The sequence below is a fragment of the Capricornis sumatraensis genome, chromosome 20 (assembly GCF_032405125.1).
Source record: "Capricornis sumatraensis isolate serow.1 chromosome 20, serow.2, whole genome shotgun sequence".
Lineage (NCBI taxonomy): Eukaryota > Metazoa > Chordata > Mammalia > Artiodactyla > Bovidae > Capricornis > Capricornis sumatraensis.
Window position 1 is genome coordinate 16,855,391 of NC_091088.1, and position 15,182 is coordinate 16,870,572.

Below are 15,182 nucleotides of genomic sequence, written 5' to 3' on the forward strand. Positions count from 1 at the left end.
GGTCAACATCCTACCAACCAGCAAGCCAAGTCACGGTTGACCCCATCAGGGCGTGACTGAAGTCCTGACCTTGACACTAATCACAGCCCTTCTGCACTTTCAGACTTCCAGCATCTGTAAGACCGCTGTGCACGCGGGGGTCATCCGGAATGAGAGTGGGGGCTATGTGGACGTGATGCCTGTGGATAAAAAGAAGGCCTACGTGGGCTCGCTCAGGAATGGAGTCCAGTCTGAAAGGTAGGGCTGCTTTCTTGGCCACTCAACACCCGAGGCCTGTGGGGGCCATTGGAGAAGGGCCATGGCCAGTGCCCTTTAAGATAAAGCTTGGGCAGACTTGGCACGTGTTCTTAGTAGAACACCCAGGACAAGCCTGTCCTTCTCTTCTCTCTTCCTTTCTTTTTTCAAAATAAGAGCTTGTTTCTCTGCCCAGCACATATTTTTGTAGACAATTTAGAGGTGTCGGAAAAGCCCCAAGGAAAACTATCACCCATTCCCTCTCATATGGGGGAGTTAGAGATCTTTGGTGTGCTACCCTACGGTCCTTTTTCGGTATATATGTGTGCATGGCCCCCGCCCCTCCCCCCAAAAGACAAAGGGATCAAGTTATAGTCACACAGCGGTTCTCTAGCTGCGTCAGAATATAGCTGCATTCCGTTACCCAGCTAAGAGCCGAGTCTGAAGTGCAGCAGACCTAGGTTCAGCTGCTTCCCAACTTTGTGACCTAGAGCCAGTCGCCTGGTTTCTCGAGCCTCTGCTTTCTGGCCTGGAACATGGGGAGAACTACAGTCCCCACCTCTGGGGCGTGTTGCGAGGCTGACAGAGGTGTTGCCCAGCCCTTCTGGCCAGGACACCAGCCACATTGGACTGGGGCCCCCGCTGATGACTGCGTTTTACTTTAATCACCTCTTTGAAGTCCCCTTCTCCAAGCACAGTCACATTCCGACGGCACCAGGGGTTAGGAGGCCCACATGTGAGCTTGGGGGTGGGGGTGCACAAGCCAGCCAACCACACCAGGGGTAATGATGAGGACTCTATACTTGGGGGAGTGCTTTAGGGAAGGAATATAAAGTCGAGGGTACAGACTGTGCCAGGCCCCCTGAAGCCCGGGCTGTCGTGACTCCCTGGCACTCTGCCACTGTCTGCACCCTCCCAGCCTCCTGGGGCGCTGCAAGGGCGGGCCCTGCAGAGTCAGGTGACAGGGATCCTGGCGGGGGGTAGGGGCGCACAGGGTGTGCTCGGTCATAGCCATCAGCCCCGAACACGCGGAGTTAATGGCTTCTGCGTTTTCTCCTTCAAAGCCTGCAACCTCTGTGTGGGAAAAGCTTAATGAAGGGAAATTCCATTGATTTAATGGGAGGGAAATGAAGCAGCTGATTAGGTGGAATTTCCTGGTGGGGCTGGAAAGAAATCCCAAGACACCCATCTCTTGAGTTCACTGTGTCCTTTTGAGAGAGAAAACGCCTTGGTGAGAAGCTGATAGGCTGGCCTTCATATCCCTGAGAGGACCCCAGCAGCTCCACCTCCGCCCTAGGCTGGGACACAGGGAGCTCTCTAGGGAGGACTGGGGACCGACAAAGGGTCCCCCAAAGTGCCTTCTTCCCCACTGTTAACTGCCTCCGTCCATCTGTAGTTCTCTCTGCCCAAAGGACCCGCCTGAAATACTGTCATTATAACTGCCCCTTGACATTCACAGCCTTGGTTCCAGGATCCCCCAAGGATACCCCAGTCCAAGGATGCTCAAGTCTTTATTGTTGTTGTGGTTGTTTAGTCGTTCAGGCATGGCTGACTCTTGTGACCCCATCTACTGTAACGCACCAGGCTCCCCTGTTCATGGGATCTCCCAGGCAAGAATACTGGAGTGGCTTGCCATTTCCATCTCCAGGGGATCTTCCCGACTCAGGGATCAAACCTACGTCTCCCATATTGGCAGGCAGATTCTTTACCTCTGAGCCACCAGGGAAGCCGCAAGTCCTTATATACAATGATGAAGAACAGGAGGTTGTCCACATCCACGACTCCACAGCCACAGGTGGACGTGGAGTGGATACAGAGGGCAGACTGTGTCTTGTGGGCAGCCTTCCCCAGGCCCTGGAGTGGTTGATGCCCACTGCACTACTCAGATAGGTTCTACTGAGCGGACAGTTTGCTTCCCTTCCTTCTTGGGCTCTTTCCCCCTGAGTAGGTCGTGCAGGCTGAAATCTGTGATCAGCTGAAATCTGTGGTGAGCTTCCCGACCTGTAGAGGGGAAATGATAGCAGCCACCTCCAGTGTTGGGGAAGACAGTGGGTCTCCAAGTAGGCTCCCCAGAGCAGCATCCAAACTGACGGGGAGTTTGCTAGAGAAGCACATTCTCTGGCCCAGCCGGGACAGACACTTGGGGAGCGTGGGTCTGCGCTCGGGGGCCCTGACGCCTGCTGGAGGGCGGCTGCTGCTGCAAGAGGTGGTGATGCAGGGCGGCCACGTCCCGGCACACAGTTGCACCGTCCATGCTCCTGATAGTCTGTGATGCACTGTGTATCTGCGGGGGTTCCAGATGCATGCCGGGATGGGTGGGCGCCAGGTGGTAGTCTGCCCTGCACGTGCAGAGGGGAGAGGCCAGGCCAGAGGGGACATGGGGTCTGAAGGCAGCTGGGAGCCCTCTGCACTGCTCGTCAGCTGGCTGTCCTGGGGCAGGCAGTCTCCCCAGGCCTCTGTCAGTGTCTGCTGTGAGGATTAAATAAGAAAGTGCGTGCAAAGTACTCACCAGCAGCTTATAGCAAGTGTCTAACGGACCCACTGGTCTGGCTGTTATGACACCTCAAGGCTAGTTTTGAACCTCAGGACAGTATGGTTCTTTTCACATAGGGTCAGGTAACGCGACTGTAGGAAGTAGCCTGCATGGATTATTCCAGGACAAGGGAGAAAGCATGGTACAGGAATTACTCGTTCGTCCTGATATCCGTCCATTCCGCGTGCTCTCACCTATCAGGTGTCACACACGGGGTGAACCCTTACAGTGTCCCAGGCACTGGGACCCAGCGGGGAACACATAGTCGCGATCTCCGCCCTTCTGGGACTTGTTACCTAGTTGCAGGACAGACAGTGCAGAAATAGCAACTTCAGTAGCAGGGCACAGGCGTCTCTGCTATGGAGGGTGGTGCCGGGAGCCCAGTACACCCAGCAGGGCCCCATCTAACCGGCTGGAGGGGCCTCTGTGGTGACATGGCTCCTGCAGAGATGTCTGGCTGCCCCAGGCAGGGCAGCCCCCTCCTCCCCTTCTTTAGATGGGACCTCAGAGCCCCTCTGTGTACGGACCCGGGCTGAGGAATTTCCCTGGAGCCTGTTCCCATTAGGGAATTAGGGACTGTGGGAACCCAGCCTGAGGATGGTGACTCTGTCCTCAGTGTCTGCAGAGCCCCTGGAGTGGTCATGGCTGTCCCAAGGGAGATAGGGACACTGGACATACAGTAGCCTGTTCACAGAAAGCCACATTCTAAGTTTACGGAATCCTTCAATCAGTCAAACAAACAAAACCTCCTGAACAGAATTCTTAGTACACGGACAAAAAGTTGGTTCTACGTCAAAGTGTCTTTAGTTTAGCAATTGTCTTTTTCTAGAAAAGGATTTCCTGAACGTTTTGAAAGACCATGCAGAACTGGGACCATGTAAGACGACAGGCACTTTCTCTCTCATACACACATGCCCATGAAAGAATGGAAGGAAAAGGAATCCAGGGAAACTTTAGATGTTGGGACCTGGGTTTGTCCAGATATTCTCAGAAAGAAGCTAGACATCTGGAAGAAAATCGGTTGAGGATTTTTTTTTTTTTTTCTGAGGCCAGGACTGATTTTTGAAGACAGATTTCACAATGAGATTGGGAAATATACCAGACAATGGCAGATAATACTCTTGGTCACAATGACCTATTTACGGAGGTTGATGGTATATGCATGGAGGGATGTTTACCCGAACCGTAGGCCATCTGGACTAGCATTTATGGGGAAACTCCTGTGTGCTGGGCACTGTCCCTGGGGCTGGGGCCACAGCTGGGACAGAAGAAGCCGAAATTCTCATCCTCAGAGGGCTCTGTCTGTTGGGGCATGTCCCAGATACATACCGCGAGCCACATACGGGATTAAAAATAAATTATTAGAGCACAGTTGATTTACAGTGTTGTGTTAGCTTCAGGTGTACAAGACAGTGAGTCAGTTATACATACACATATATCCACTTTTTTTAAGGTTCTTTCCCCAACACATGGGGATTTTAAGGTTTCTAGTAGTCATAGCGAAAAAGAAACAGAAGGGAGAATTTAGAGTTCATTCATTTCATCCAATGAATCAACATTATTATTGTTTCAATATGTATGAACAGAAGAAGAGTTGATGGGAAACTTGCACTCCTCTTTTCTCAAAAGAGCTGGGAAATCCAGCGGGTGTTTCACACACAGAATGCGTCTCAGTTTGGGTGAGCTGCATTTCAAGCCCTCGATAACCACTGTGAGCTCCGGGAGAGTCGAGGGTCAGGTGTTTGAAACTCTCTCAACTTGTGCAGAAACTCTGGGAAGCAGAAACCACTGGGCCATTATTTCCAGATGGAATGAGCTTTGCATTCTCCCCCAGGCTCGCTAGACCAAGCTGGGCTGGTTTCCCCCAGCGTCTCCCTCCCTCCCTGCTCCTGTTTCCCAGCACTCTCAGATCTGTGCTACCGTTAGCTCAGCTCACCTCCCAACAGTCCCATGAGGCAGAGACCACAGTTACCCACATTTATCAATAAGGAAAGGGAGGCTTAACAGAGAGGTTAAAGGACTTGCCCAAGGGCACCCCACAAATAAGTGGCAGGGCCCATACTTGAACTCAGGCTGGTAACCAGCACATGTGACTTCTCACTGCAGACAAGTTGTTGACCGAAGAAGGGGCTGGGGTGAGCCTTAACACTCCTAAGGTACACTTGTTTGTAAACTTTACAAATATTAATTAGAAGAGAAATACTTATTATTTAAATAATAGGGCTTCCCTGGTAACTCAGACGGTAAAGAATGGCATCTGGGACCCCTCTGTACTGCTCACCAGCTGGGTGTCCTTGGGCCAGCATTCTCCCCTGCCTCTGTCAGTGTGTCCTTACAATGCAGGAGACTCACGTTTGATCCCTGGGTCAGGAAGATTTCCCTGAAGGGAATGGCAACCCACTGCAGAATTCTTGCCTGAAGAATACCATGGACAGAGGAGCCTGGCGGACTATATAGTCCACGGGGTCGGCAAAGAGTTGGACACGACTGATCGACTAACACTTTCACTTTCTACTTAAATAATATGTCTAGGGATTAGAAAAAAAGAGTTCCTATAAGCATTCTGTTAATCTCTGTTAACTGCTTTTTTTTTTAAAATAACTTTTCCAGGCTTCCCCTACCCTATGCCTGGCAATACACATAAAAATGAAAATGTAGATTGTATTTTTTTTCCCTAAAAAAATATTTTTTGAAATTGTTTTTTCCTAGAAAATATTTTCTATTTCATGAAATGAGATGAAGAGGTTTGATGATTCCTCGGGGATTGGGCTTATGCGCGAATAGTTCACTTGCCGCCGTGCACCTGCCCGCCGTTCCCCTGATGGGAGAATGCGGTTTCAGTCTTGTGGGGTGACGCTGTCCATGGCCCAGGGCTTGAGCTCCGGTCAAGTGCACAGCACTGACCCAGAACCTTCCCTGGATGAGCTCATTCACCTCCTATAGGGCCCCTGAGGAGAGGGTACTTTTGTGAATTCTGTCCTCAGAAGCAGAAACTGAGGCTCAGAGAAATGGATTAACCACCCCAAGTTCCAATAGATAAGATCTGGAACTCTTTCTGTCTGATTCTTGAAGTTTCCTGGAAGATCAACAGAGGGTAAGAATCTTGGAGAACAGATTAGAATATTAGAAAAATGTTTATGTATATATAACACACTATACATATAAATACATACATGTTCATGTATGCATATAAGTGATATTGCTTAGTACTAAAAAAGATGTCGCACATTTAAAGCCAGGAGAGCAATGCTCTGCCATCCTTTTGTCGCTGGGTTCCCTGCCCCCTGGGGTTAGCTGCCAACTAGTGGACCGTTTATCCCAGGACAGAGGTACACTGCCCTCTCTCTTTAATCCAGTCTCTGTCGTGTGCTGCCAAACGCCAACCACTTCCTCCCTGAGTAATTTTCGCCCGCAGGAGTGAGCTTCCAGGATGAAGCCTTATGCTTTTGGCTCCTGGCGGACAAACCTTCTCCCTCCCAAGGGGCTCCCAGCGTTTGAGCCCCGACTGCCATGTGGGGTTGGCCAGTGTGGTCCTCAGCAGTGGTGTGGCCACAGCCCATCCATTTAGGGTGAGGGTCGGGAAAGGGTCCCAGAGCATCCACAGAGCTGCATCTGTGTCCCAGCCGCACCTGGAACAGATGTTCTGTTTGGGGCAAAGCACGTCACTTCTCAGAGCCTTGCTTCCCTTTCTGTAAGTGGGAGGAACCCTGGAGATCTCTCGGGGGGCTGCGGGGACTGGATGGGGTAAGATTACATAACGAACGGAGGCAGAGTAGGGGTGCGGCGGTGTGTGTGCCAGACACAGCTGCTGGCTCGGAGAGCTGAGCACTGGTGTCCAGGGCAGGCGAGGGGCCGTCGGAAGCCTGGACTCACTCCCCAGGGCTGGGCTGTGATACCACCCGAGGCTACAGTGCCTCAACCTTTCCCGGAGCTCCCATCCCAGCTCGTCAAGTAGATCAGTGACCCTGGGGACGCCCCAGAGGCTTCCCAGGCCAGCTCCGGTTCTTCCGCAGTTCTCACAGGGGGTTTTTGTGCTGCTTTTCCCTCCCTCCCCCCTCCCTTTCTCTCTCTTTCTTTCTCCCTTTCTTCTTTCCTTCCTTTCTTTCTCTTTTTCCCTTCCTCCTCACCCCCTAACTTTTCATAGTAAGATTAGAGAAATTTCAAGAAATAGTGCAAATAGTTTTAAGAAACTACTATCACAGAAAATCCCACTGTAAACACTCTAGTGGTTTCCTTCCAGATTTTTTTTTCTGTTTACACAGTAACACTTTATTTCTTCGTTTTCTTAATTAATTCTGCTTTTGGCTGCGCTGGGTCTCTGAGGGCCTCTCTAGGGCGAGCAGTGGCCGCTCTCTGGCTGTGGCAGCCGGGCTTCTCTTTGCAGCGTCTTCTCCGGTGGCAGAGCACGGACTCTAGAGCACATGGGCTTCAGCAGTTGCAGCTCCTGGGCTCTAGAGCTCAGGCTCAGGAGCGGTGCACAGGCTTAGCTGCTCCGTGTAACGTGGAATCCTCCCAGACCAGGGATCAACCCGAGTCCCCTGCATTGGCAGGCAGATGCTTATCCACTGTGCCATCAGGGAACTCCCTTGTGATTTTGTTTTTGTTTCTACAGAAAAAGGAATCAGACTGCCCGCATTGTTCTGTTAATTTTTTTTCAATCAACAACAGTTGTGAGTGTCTTCCCGATACTTCCCATGCCTGACGTAGCCACACCATCATTTCCATGGCTCCATGATATCCTGTTGCATGGACGGACCATCGTTTCTTTACCCAGTTGACTGACATCTGGGTTGGTTCCTTTTTTTTTGTTATTGTAAACACCACAGCAAAAAACATCTTTGCACAACCTGTGTGCTTTCCCTGCACTTTGCTTAGGTAACTTCCTGTTAGCAGCATAGCCACAGCCACCAAATTGACCTCTTTCTGTGATGCATGGCATGTCTCTCCTGTTCAAGCCCTGGTGAGAAAAAAATCTCCGACTCTTATCAGGCAGGTCACCCCACCCACTTCCCCACCCTCCTGGTACAGCATCTGCCTCGTCACAGCAGTGCCCCTCACTGGCCTGCTCTCTTTCCTGGATACCGCAGGGCCTTTGCACCTGCTGGTACCCAACCCTGGGCCCTCCCAGCTCCTATACCTCCCATGGCTGGACCCTCATGTTGTTTACATCTACACAAAAATGCCAGCTCCCCAAGGAGGCACCCTCCTGTTGTGGGGTCTCCATTCACTCTCCCCCCCACTGCACCCCTGATCTAATCGGATCCTCAGGACCCACCACTGTCTGCAATTACTCTTTACACCTGTTTAGCAGTTAATCTCTCACCCCCAGACCGTAAACTCCATGAAGGTAAGAACCCCTTCACAGGTGTGGTTAATCCTGTGTCCCCGACACCCACCCCAATGCCCGTACACAGTAGGTGTTCAGTAAATACTGGTTCAGTGACTGATAAAATGATGAGTTCAGCTATTTGTTCAGAACCTGCTGTAGGATTTTAATACCCTTTATGAAAGTTATTCAGTATATTTTAGGAACATCATCCAATACCTTTGGTGAAAATTGTTCAGAAATGTGCTGGTTTACATTCCCTCATGGGAGCTACAAACTAACCTAGAAAGAGTCAGAGGGCAAGATTTAGAAAAGGAGGTTGTCTTCTAATTTATCAGGTCACACTTGGTTTTCATCAGACACACACAATTGTCAACTTTCCTAGCAGAACTGGAGCTTGGTAAATGTTTGAAGCATGGACCTTGCCCGAGGCAGCGGGAGGGACCCACTTGATGTCACATGATACTCAGTTGGCCCACTGTCTGATGTGTTGAGAAATAAACAGCCCGTTCAGCAGAGCTTGCTTGTGCCTTCCAGGTGGGGTGGTTGTTCAGTGGGGATGTCTGGTAGGAACTTTAGGGTTCCTGTCTGGATGGCAGCCTGAGTGGCCCCTGTCCCTGGCTTGTTGGGGGTCCTATGGATGGGGGCACTCACTGCCCCATCCATAGAGTTTCAGAATCACAAACCCTGGTAATTGTCCCCAGCACGTGTAATAGCCGAGGGCGTGTGGCTCTGAGTGATTCTCCCAGACGATTCCTTTGGGCAGAGAATCCAGGAAAGTCTTGCAGCCCAGAGGCCTGAGGAGGGCCCTGAAATCTGAGCTTCTGAGAAAACTGCACGACAGCCAGGGCTGCCACAGCCCCCACCACAGTGTCCACCCTCTGCCTCTGGAGGCCCATGGGGGCTTCTGGCACCAACATTCTGTCGTTTCTGGGCTCTGGACTTTCCCCACCGCCCCCTCTTGCCAAGGGCTCCCATCTGATACACATTTCCAGAAGACCCAGCTCAACCAAAAAAATAATGGTAATAAAAAAGCCACATGAGGGGTTGTGCTGGAGGCATGTGGGTTAACAGGCCACCCCGTGCATAGTTGAGGAGGGTGTGAATCACGCTGACCTTCCTGAAACACAATTCAGCAGGTTGCCCACATCACCAGTGGGCATATCCTCTGATACAGTAATTCCACTCCTAGGAGCTTATTCCGGGGTGCCCTCCTATAGATATAGGCAGCCCCATGGACCAGGTTGTTCTCTGTAGCATTGTTTGCAAAAGCAAAACATTAGAAATGGCTAAATATCCATCCTCAGGGACCCAGTTAACTATATGATAATAGTGTGGTGCAGTGGTAAAAAGCATCTGCCTGCCAGTGCCGGAGCCAGAGGAGACACGGGTTTGACTTCTGGGTCAGGAAGATCCCCTGGAGGAGGGCATGGCAACCCACTTCAGTATTCTTACCTGGAAAATCCCATGGACAGGGGAGCCTGGTGCGCTACAGTCCGTGGGGTCGCAAAGAGTTGGACACGACTTAGCGACTGAGTACACAATAGCTTCCTACAGGAGAATACTATGCAGTTGGATCAAAAGCACGAGGAAGCTGTTTTTGTACAGGGAGCCAATGGCTGTAAAAGGGACAAAAACAAACGTTGACAGGATGTGGAGAAGCTGGAAGCTGCTTGTGTGTCGCTGGTGGGGATGGAAAATAGTGCAGCTGCTTTGGAAAATAGCCTGGCAGGTTTTTAAAAAGTTAAGCATACATTTAACACACGACCTAGTAATTCCACTCCTAGGTATATACCCACAAGGAGTTGGAAGCGCACATTCACCCAAGAACCTGTATGCAAATATCCATCGCAGCATCGTTTATACTTGCCAAAAATTGAAGAAACCTAAAGTCCATCAACTGAGGAAGGGATTAATGGCATGGGATCAACCCACGTGCTGGAGCACCACTTGGGAAGAGAAGCAGCGAAGTGCTGAGCACGCCACAACATGCTGCTGCTTTGCTGTTTAGTCACTAAGTCGTGCCTGACTTTTCGACCCCACGGACGACAGCTTCCCTGTCCTTCCCTCTCTTCCGGAGCTTGCTCAAACTCATGTCCATTGAGTCAGTGATGCCATCCAACCACCTCATCCTCTGCCGTCTCCTTCTCCTCATGCCCCCCCCTTCTCCTCATGCCCTCAATTTTTCCCAGTGTCAGGGTCTTTTCCAGAAGTCAGCTCTTCACATCAGGTGGCCAAAGTACTGGAGCTTCAGCTTCAGTATCAGCCTTTCCAGTGAATATTCAGGGTTGAGTTCCTTTAGGGTGGACTGGTTCTCCTTTAGGGGTGATTGGCTTTCTGTGCTTGGCTTCTGTTGAGCATGATGTTTTGAGGCCACAACATGGGTGAACCTCAAAACACCATGCCCAGAACAGAAGCCAATCAGAATGTCACACACTGTGATTCCATTGACACGAGAGGTCCAGAAGAGGCAGGCCCATAGCAACAGAACTGGCCAGGGGAACTGACTGTGAATGGGTACCAGAGACCTTCCGGGGATGACTGTAATGACTTGGACTGTGGAGATGATTGCATAGCCCCCCAAATCACTAAAAGTCACCAAACTGTCCACTCGGAAAGTATGAATTTCCTGGCATGTTGTATCTCAATGAAGCTGGGTGTTTTTTCTTTGCTTTTTAAAAAAGGATTTAGCTCCCATCTTGAGAGCATGGTTTTTTCTGGCTGTGTGACTTGTAGAAACTGACTTTCTCCTTGCCTTCATACTCTTGCCTGCAAAATAGGGATACGAATGGCTCCACTGTGGGAGGGAGGTAAAGACGGATAGAAAACGCTTCCTTTACAATTCAGTTCAGTTCAGTTGCTCAGTTGTGTCTGACTCTTTGAGAACCCATGGACTGCAGCATGCCAGGCTTCCCTGTCCATCACCAACTCCCAGAGCTTGCTCAAACTCATGTCCATCGAGTTGGTGATACCATCCAACCATCTCATCCTCTGTCGTCCTCTTCTCCTCCTGCCTTCAATCTTTCCCAGCATCAGGGTCTTTTCCAGTGAGTCAGTTCTTCACATCAGGGCTTCCCTTGTGGCTCAGCTGGTAAAGAATCTGCCTGCAATGCGAGAGACCTGGGTTTGATCCCTGGGTTGGGAAGATCCCGTGAAGAAGGGAAAGGCTACCCACTCCAGTATTCTGGCCTGGAGAATTCCATGGTCCATGGGGTTGCAAAGAGTTGGACACGACTGAGCAACTTTCTGTACACTCCTATACAATAGCCGAGCTCAGCCGTTGTGCCTCTTTTAGTAACTGGAACACATGCACTACTGTTTTAACACCACCCTATTAATCAGTCAAGCAGGCGGTTTCTCTTTGCGTTGACAGGTGGTAGCAAAAACCAGGCAGAAGTCCTAAAGGCTGAGTTGCGTTCAGACAGACAGGGGCCAGCCAATTCCAAGTTAACAGAAATACCTTAACAACCCAGACCTGGACTCAGACCCGGGCGTGTCTGCAGAGGCTGAGGGCTTTGCCAGCTGCTCCTGGCCGGGGTGGGCCCTGTTCCTGAAGCTTTAGGAAGCATCTCTTGGCCACACTGCTTCCACTGAGGGGACCTGGGGACACCCAGCTCCCCCACCCTCAGCTCGATCCCTGCAGAACTTTCGGTAACACGTGCTCTTCCTTCTTTTTCAGCTTGAGGACCCTTAGAGACGGAAAGGCCTTCCGCATCTTTGCCGTGAGGCAGTGAACTTGCAGGGCTGGGGAGAAGGGCACGTCCTCAAGACGGCTTTAGGGGTTCTCTTTTTATTTTTATTTTGTCATTGGGGGGTGGGTGGGCCGGGGATGTGGGGAGTCAGGAAGCTTCCTTTGATTGGCGTCCAGTGTCCCATCTGCCGTGCCTTGGGCTCAGCTCCTCGCACCGGGAAGAGAGAGCATCCCAGGGGTCCTGAGCAGACAGCTGGTGATCATCCTGCTGAGGCCCAGGGGTCTCCTCACGGAGGTGTCTTTCTATGGATGGAGAGAAGATTCCTACCAGAGGAGAGAATGAAGAATTTGGAGCTGACACCGCGAGGCACTGGGGCCATGGAAAGAGGTGCACGGAGAACACTTGGGGGCGGGGGAGTTTCAGGGATGGAGTAGAGGTAGCTATTTAAAACATTCAGAAACACAGTCTGTCCCTACCAATGGTGAAAATGGGATTAATGTTTGCTGGTCAGACAAACGGGCTGGTCTGGGGGACTCTGCCCTGGCGCCTGTCCTGCTCCCGTCCTGCTGCATGCGGGCTGGTTCTACACACAGCAGTGCTGGTTGACTTCGAGTTCAGCCCTAATTCCAGAGATGTGTCTTGTCTTGGTCCTTCCCTACGTCCGTGTGGCCTGTCTGTCTGCTGCCTCGACCTTTGGTCTCATTGAGGACTAACGAACCAGGACCCTTCCTTGATCCCCTCCTCGCTGCGGCTCACACCCCGCCCAGACTAGTTTTTGTGTCTCCCACCAGGGTCTTTGCTTAGCAAGTGATTCTGTATGAAGCCCACCTTTTAATTTCAACCCCTCGTTCTCTGTGGGTCCCACCAAGATGTCTAAAAACAGCCAAAGAAGGGCTGTTTAGTTGCTGCCTTTAAAAATGGCACTGAAGTGTGCAGATTCCCCATCCGTCAGATGACCTATTTTTCTGCAGTGGGAGGAATGGCTTCATTCTTTAGTACATTCCTCGCCGAGGTTAGCAGCTCTGGAAGGACACACAGCCTGTGGTTATGAAACCATCTTGCGGCATAATAACAAGAGATGGTAACACACGCGGGGGATTTCTCTTCCTGTTTTTGTGGAACGGTTCTTGCCAAATGTTCCTGAGGCTCCGAGGAGCGTGGTGCTCTCTGGCTCCCATCGCCATATAAAACTTCATAAGCCTCGACCCGAACCCACAGTGAAATAAAATACCCTTCTGTAAATAGTGTTTCTTTGCAGAAGGTAAAATTCCACCTTCCACCACCAGACTGGCCAATAGATCACTTTCGTGAATGCCAGTTTCAAAGTTGATTTCACCCTCAATCAGCATATTTCAAAGGCAAAAGAGCTAGCAAAAAGTTAAAAAGAAAAAATTAAGATAGTCCGGACGAGGAACTCTACCTGGGGAACCAAGCTGGTGCTTCCATTGGTGTATCCCTAATTAGAGCAGAAACAGAAGGTAAATACTATTCCTAGCTAGAGGGAGTTTGTAGAAGGAATGAAACCGTTAACCCTGAAAGAGCTGAAATGAGCAGGACTGTTTTTGCTTTGCACACTGTGGGCTTGTTATAATTCATAAGTACTGACTGTCTGACTCCAAATGTCAGAGTGGAAGAATTTGGTCCGACTGTCAGATACTCATCTTGTCCCTGCCAAAGATCTGAGTCCTTGGAAACCTCTGGATGCTAGCTAGGTATTACACTGTTGGACTTCTGCTTGTCACTAGGCTTTGGTGACTGTGACCACGTCCAAGCTCTGAGTTTGGGTTTTTAGAATTAATGGCAGTCCAGGGGAATTTCAGTATGTTTGCTTTTAAAGCATTCTGCCCGAGGGAGAGTCTGAAACATCCAATAGGAGTGAACTGTATCATTTAAAAATAAAATTCCTCGTTCCTTCATTAACTGGCCCGAATAATGGACTAGAAACTCCTTGCCCAGAACCAGGTCTTGCTATTTTTTTCACTCTCACAAACATTTTGAAGTTGGAACGATTTATCTTCCAGAAATGAACACAGGGCTTCCAAGTAGAAGCTCCCCTACTAATTAGGGACCCCCTTCCATTTAGTGTGTTTACCAGTGCCTACGGCGCCTTCAGCACCTCACCCATAAGAAGATGATAAATCTGGCTGACAGTGTTACTGGGACCCCCCAAAATATAAAGTTTTGGTTTCCTTCCGGGTTTTCCCATCATGTTCTGATTTTTCATACTGTCTGTAGGCTCACTCAGCCCGCAGCTTACATGTGTGCTTTTTTCTATGAAAAATGATGTATTTTACTACTTCCTATGTACAAAAATTTATTGTAAATTTATGTGTGCTTCGCTTGAACAGGGACCACGTTGCTGTCATTTCAATAAAACTGACTTGATTTCTAAAACGTTTCTGGGACTTATCATTTACGGGCACACCTCAACCGTTTGTGTAATAAAACGTTTAAGAGCTCGTTCCAGGCTGGTTGGAGAAAGAAATGGCACCCCACTCAGTGTTCTTGCCTGGAGAATCCCAGGGACACGGGAGCCTGGTGGGCTGCAGTCTATGGGGTCCACAGAGTTGGACACGACTGAAGAGACTTAGCAGCAGCAGCAGGCTGGTGGTTTTTTTCCATGCCATCCTCCCGGGAACGCGGCGCACGGGCCCGGAGATGCTAATTGTGGAAGGATTTCCAACTCCGATGTGCGTGAAGCTAAGTCATGTTGGGGCTGCGGACGTAGGGGCGTGAGGACGTGGGAACTGTAGACGTGGGGGCGTGAGGACGTGGGGGCATGAGGATGTGGGCGCGACGACATGGGGGCGTGAGGACATGGGGGCTGCAGACGTGGGGGTATGGGGGCCTGCGGACATGGGGGCCTGCGGACGTGGGGGCCTGCGGACGTGAGGGCGTAAGGACATGGGGGCCTGCGGACGTGGGGGTATGGGGGCCTGCGGACGTGGGGGCCTGCGGACGTGAGGGCGTAAGGACATGGGGGCCTGCGGACGTGGGGGCCTGCGGACGTGAGGGCCTGCGGACGTGAGGGCGTAAGGACATGGGGGCCTGCGGACGTGGGGGCCCGCGGACGTGGGGGCCTGCGGACGTGAGGGCGTAAGGACATGGGGGCCTGCGGACGTGGGGGCCTGCGGACGTGGGGGCCTGCGGACGTGGGGGCCTGCGGACGTGGGGGCCTGCGGACGTGAGGGCGTAAGGACATGGGGGCCTGCGGACGTGGGGGCCCGCGGACGTGGGGGCCTGCGGACGTGAGGGCGTAAGGACATGGGGGCCTGCGGACGTGGGGGCCTGCGGACGTGGGGGCCTGCGGACGTGAGGGCGTAAGGACATGGGGGCCTGCGGACGTCGGGGCGTGACGACGTGGGGGCATGAGGGTGTGGGCGCGAGGACATGTGTG

The 15,182-nt window shown here is 51.4% G+C and overlaps 1 protein-coding gene across 2 annotated transcripts in view; it reads left to right on the forward strand.

Moving 5' to 3' along the window:
* CRISPLD2 (cysteine rich secretory protein LCCL domain containing 2) overlaps positions 1-14,151 on the forward strand; it is a 69,760-nt gene extending 55,609 nt beyond the window's left edge. For both annotated transcript variants that reach the window (XM_068991860.1, XM_068991861.1), the window contains 2 exons: positions 104-237; positions 11,773-14,151. In XM_068991860.1, coding sequence (XP_068847961.1) covers positions 104-237; positions 11,773-11,827 — 189 coding nt within the window. In that variant the 3' untranslated portion in view covers positions 11,828-14,151. The remainder of the gene's footprint in view (positions 1-103; positions 238-11,772) is intronic.
* The last annotated feature ends 1,031 nt before the right edge of the window (positions 14,152-15,182 follow it).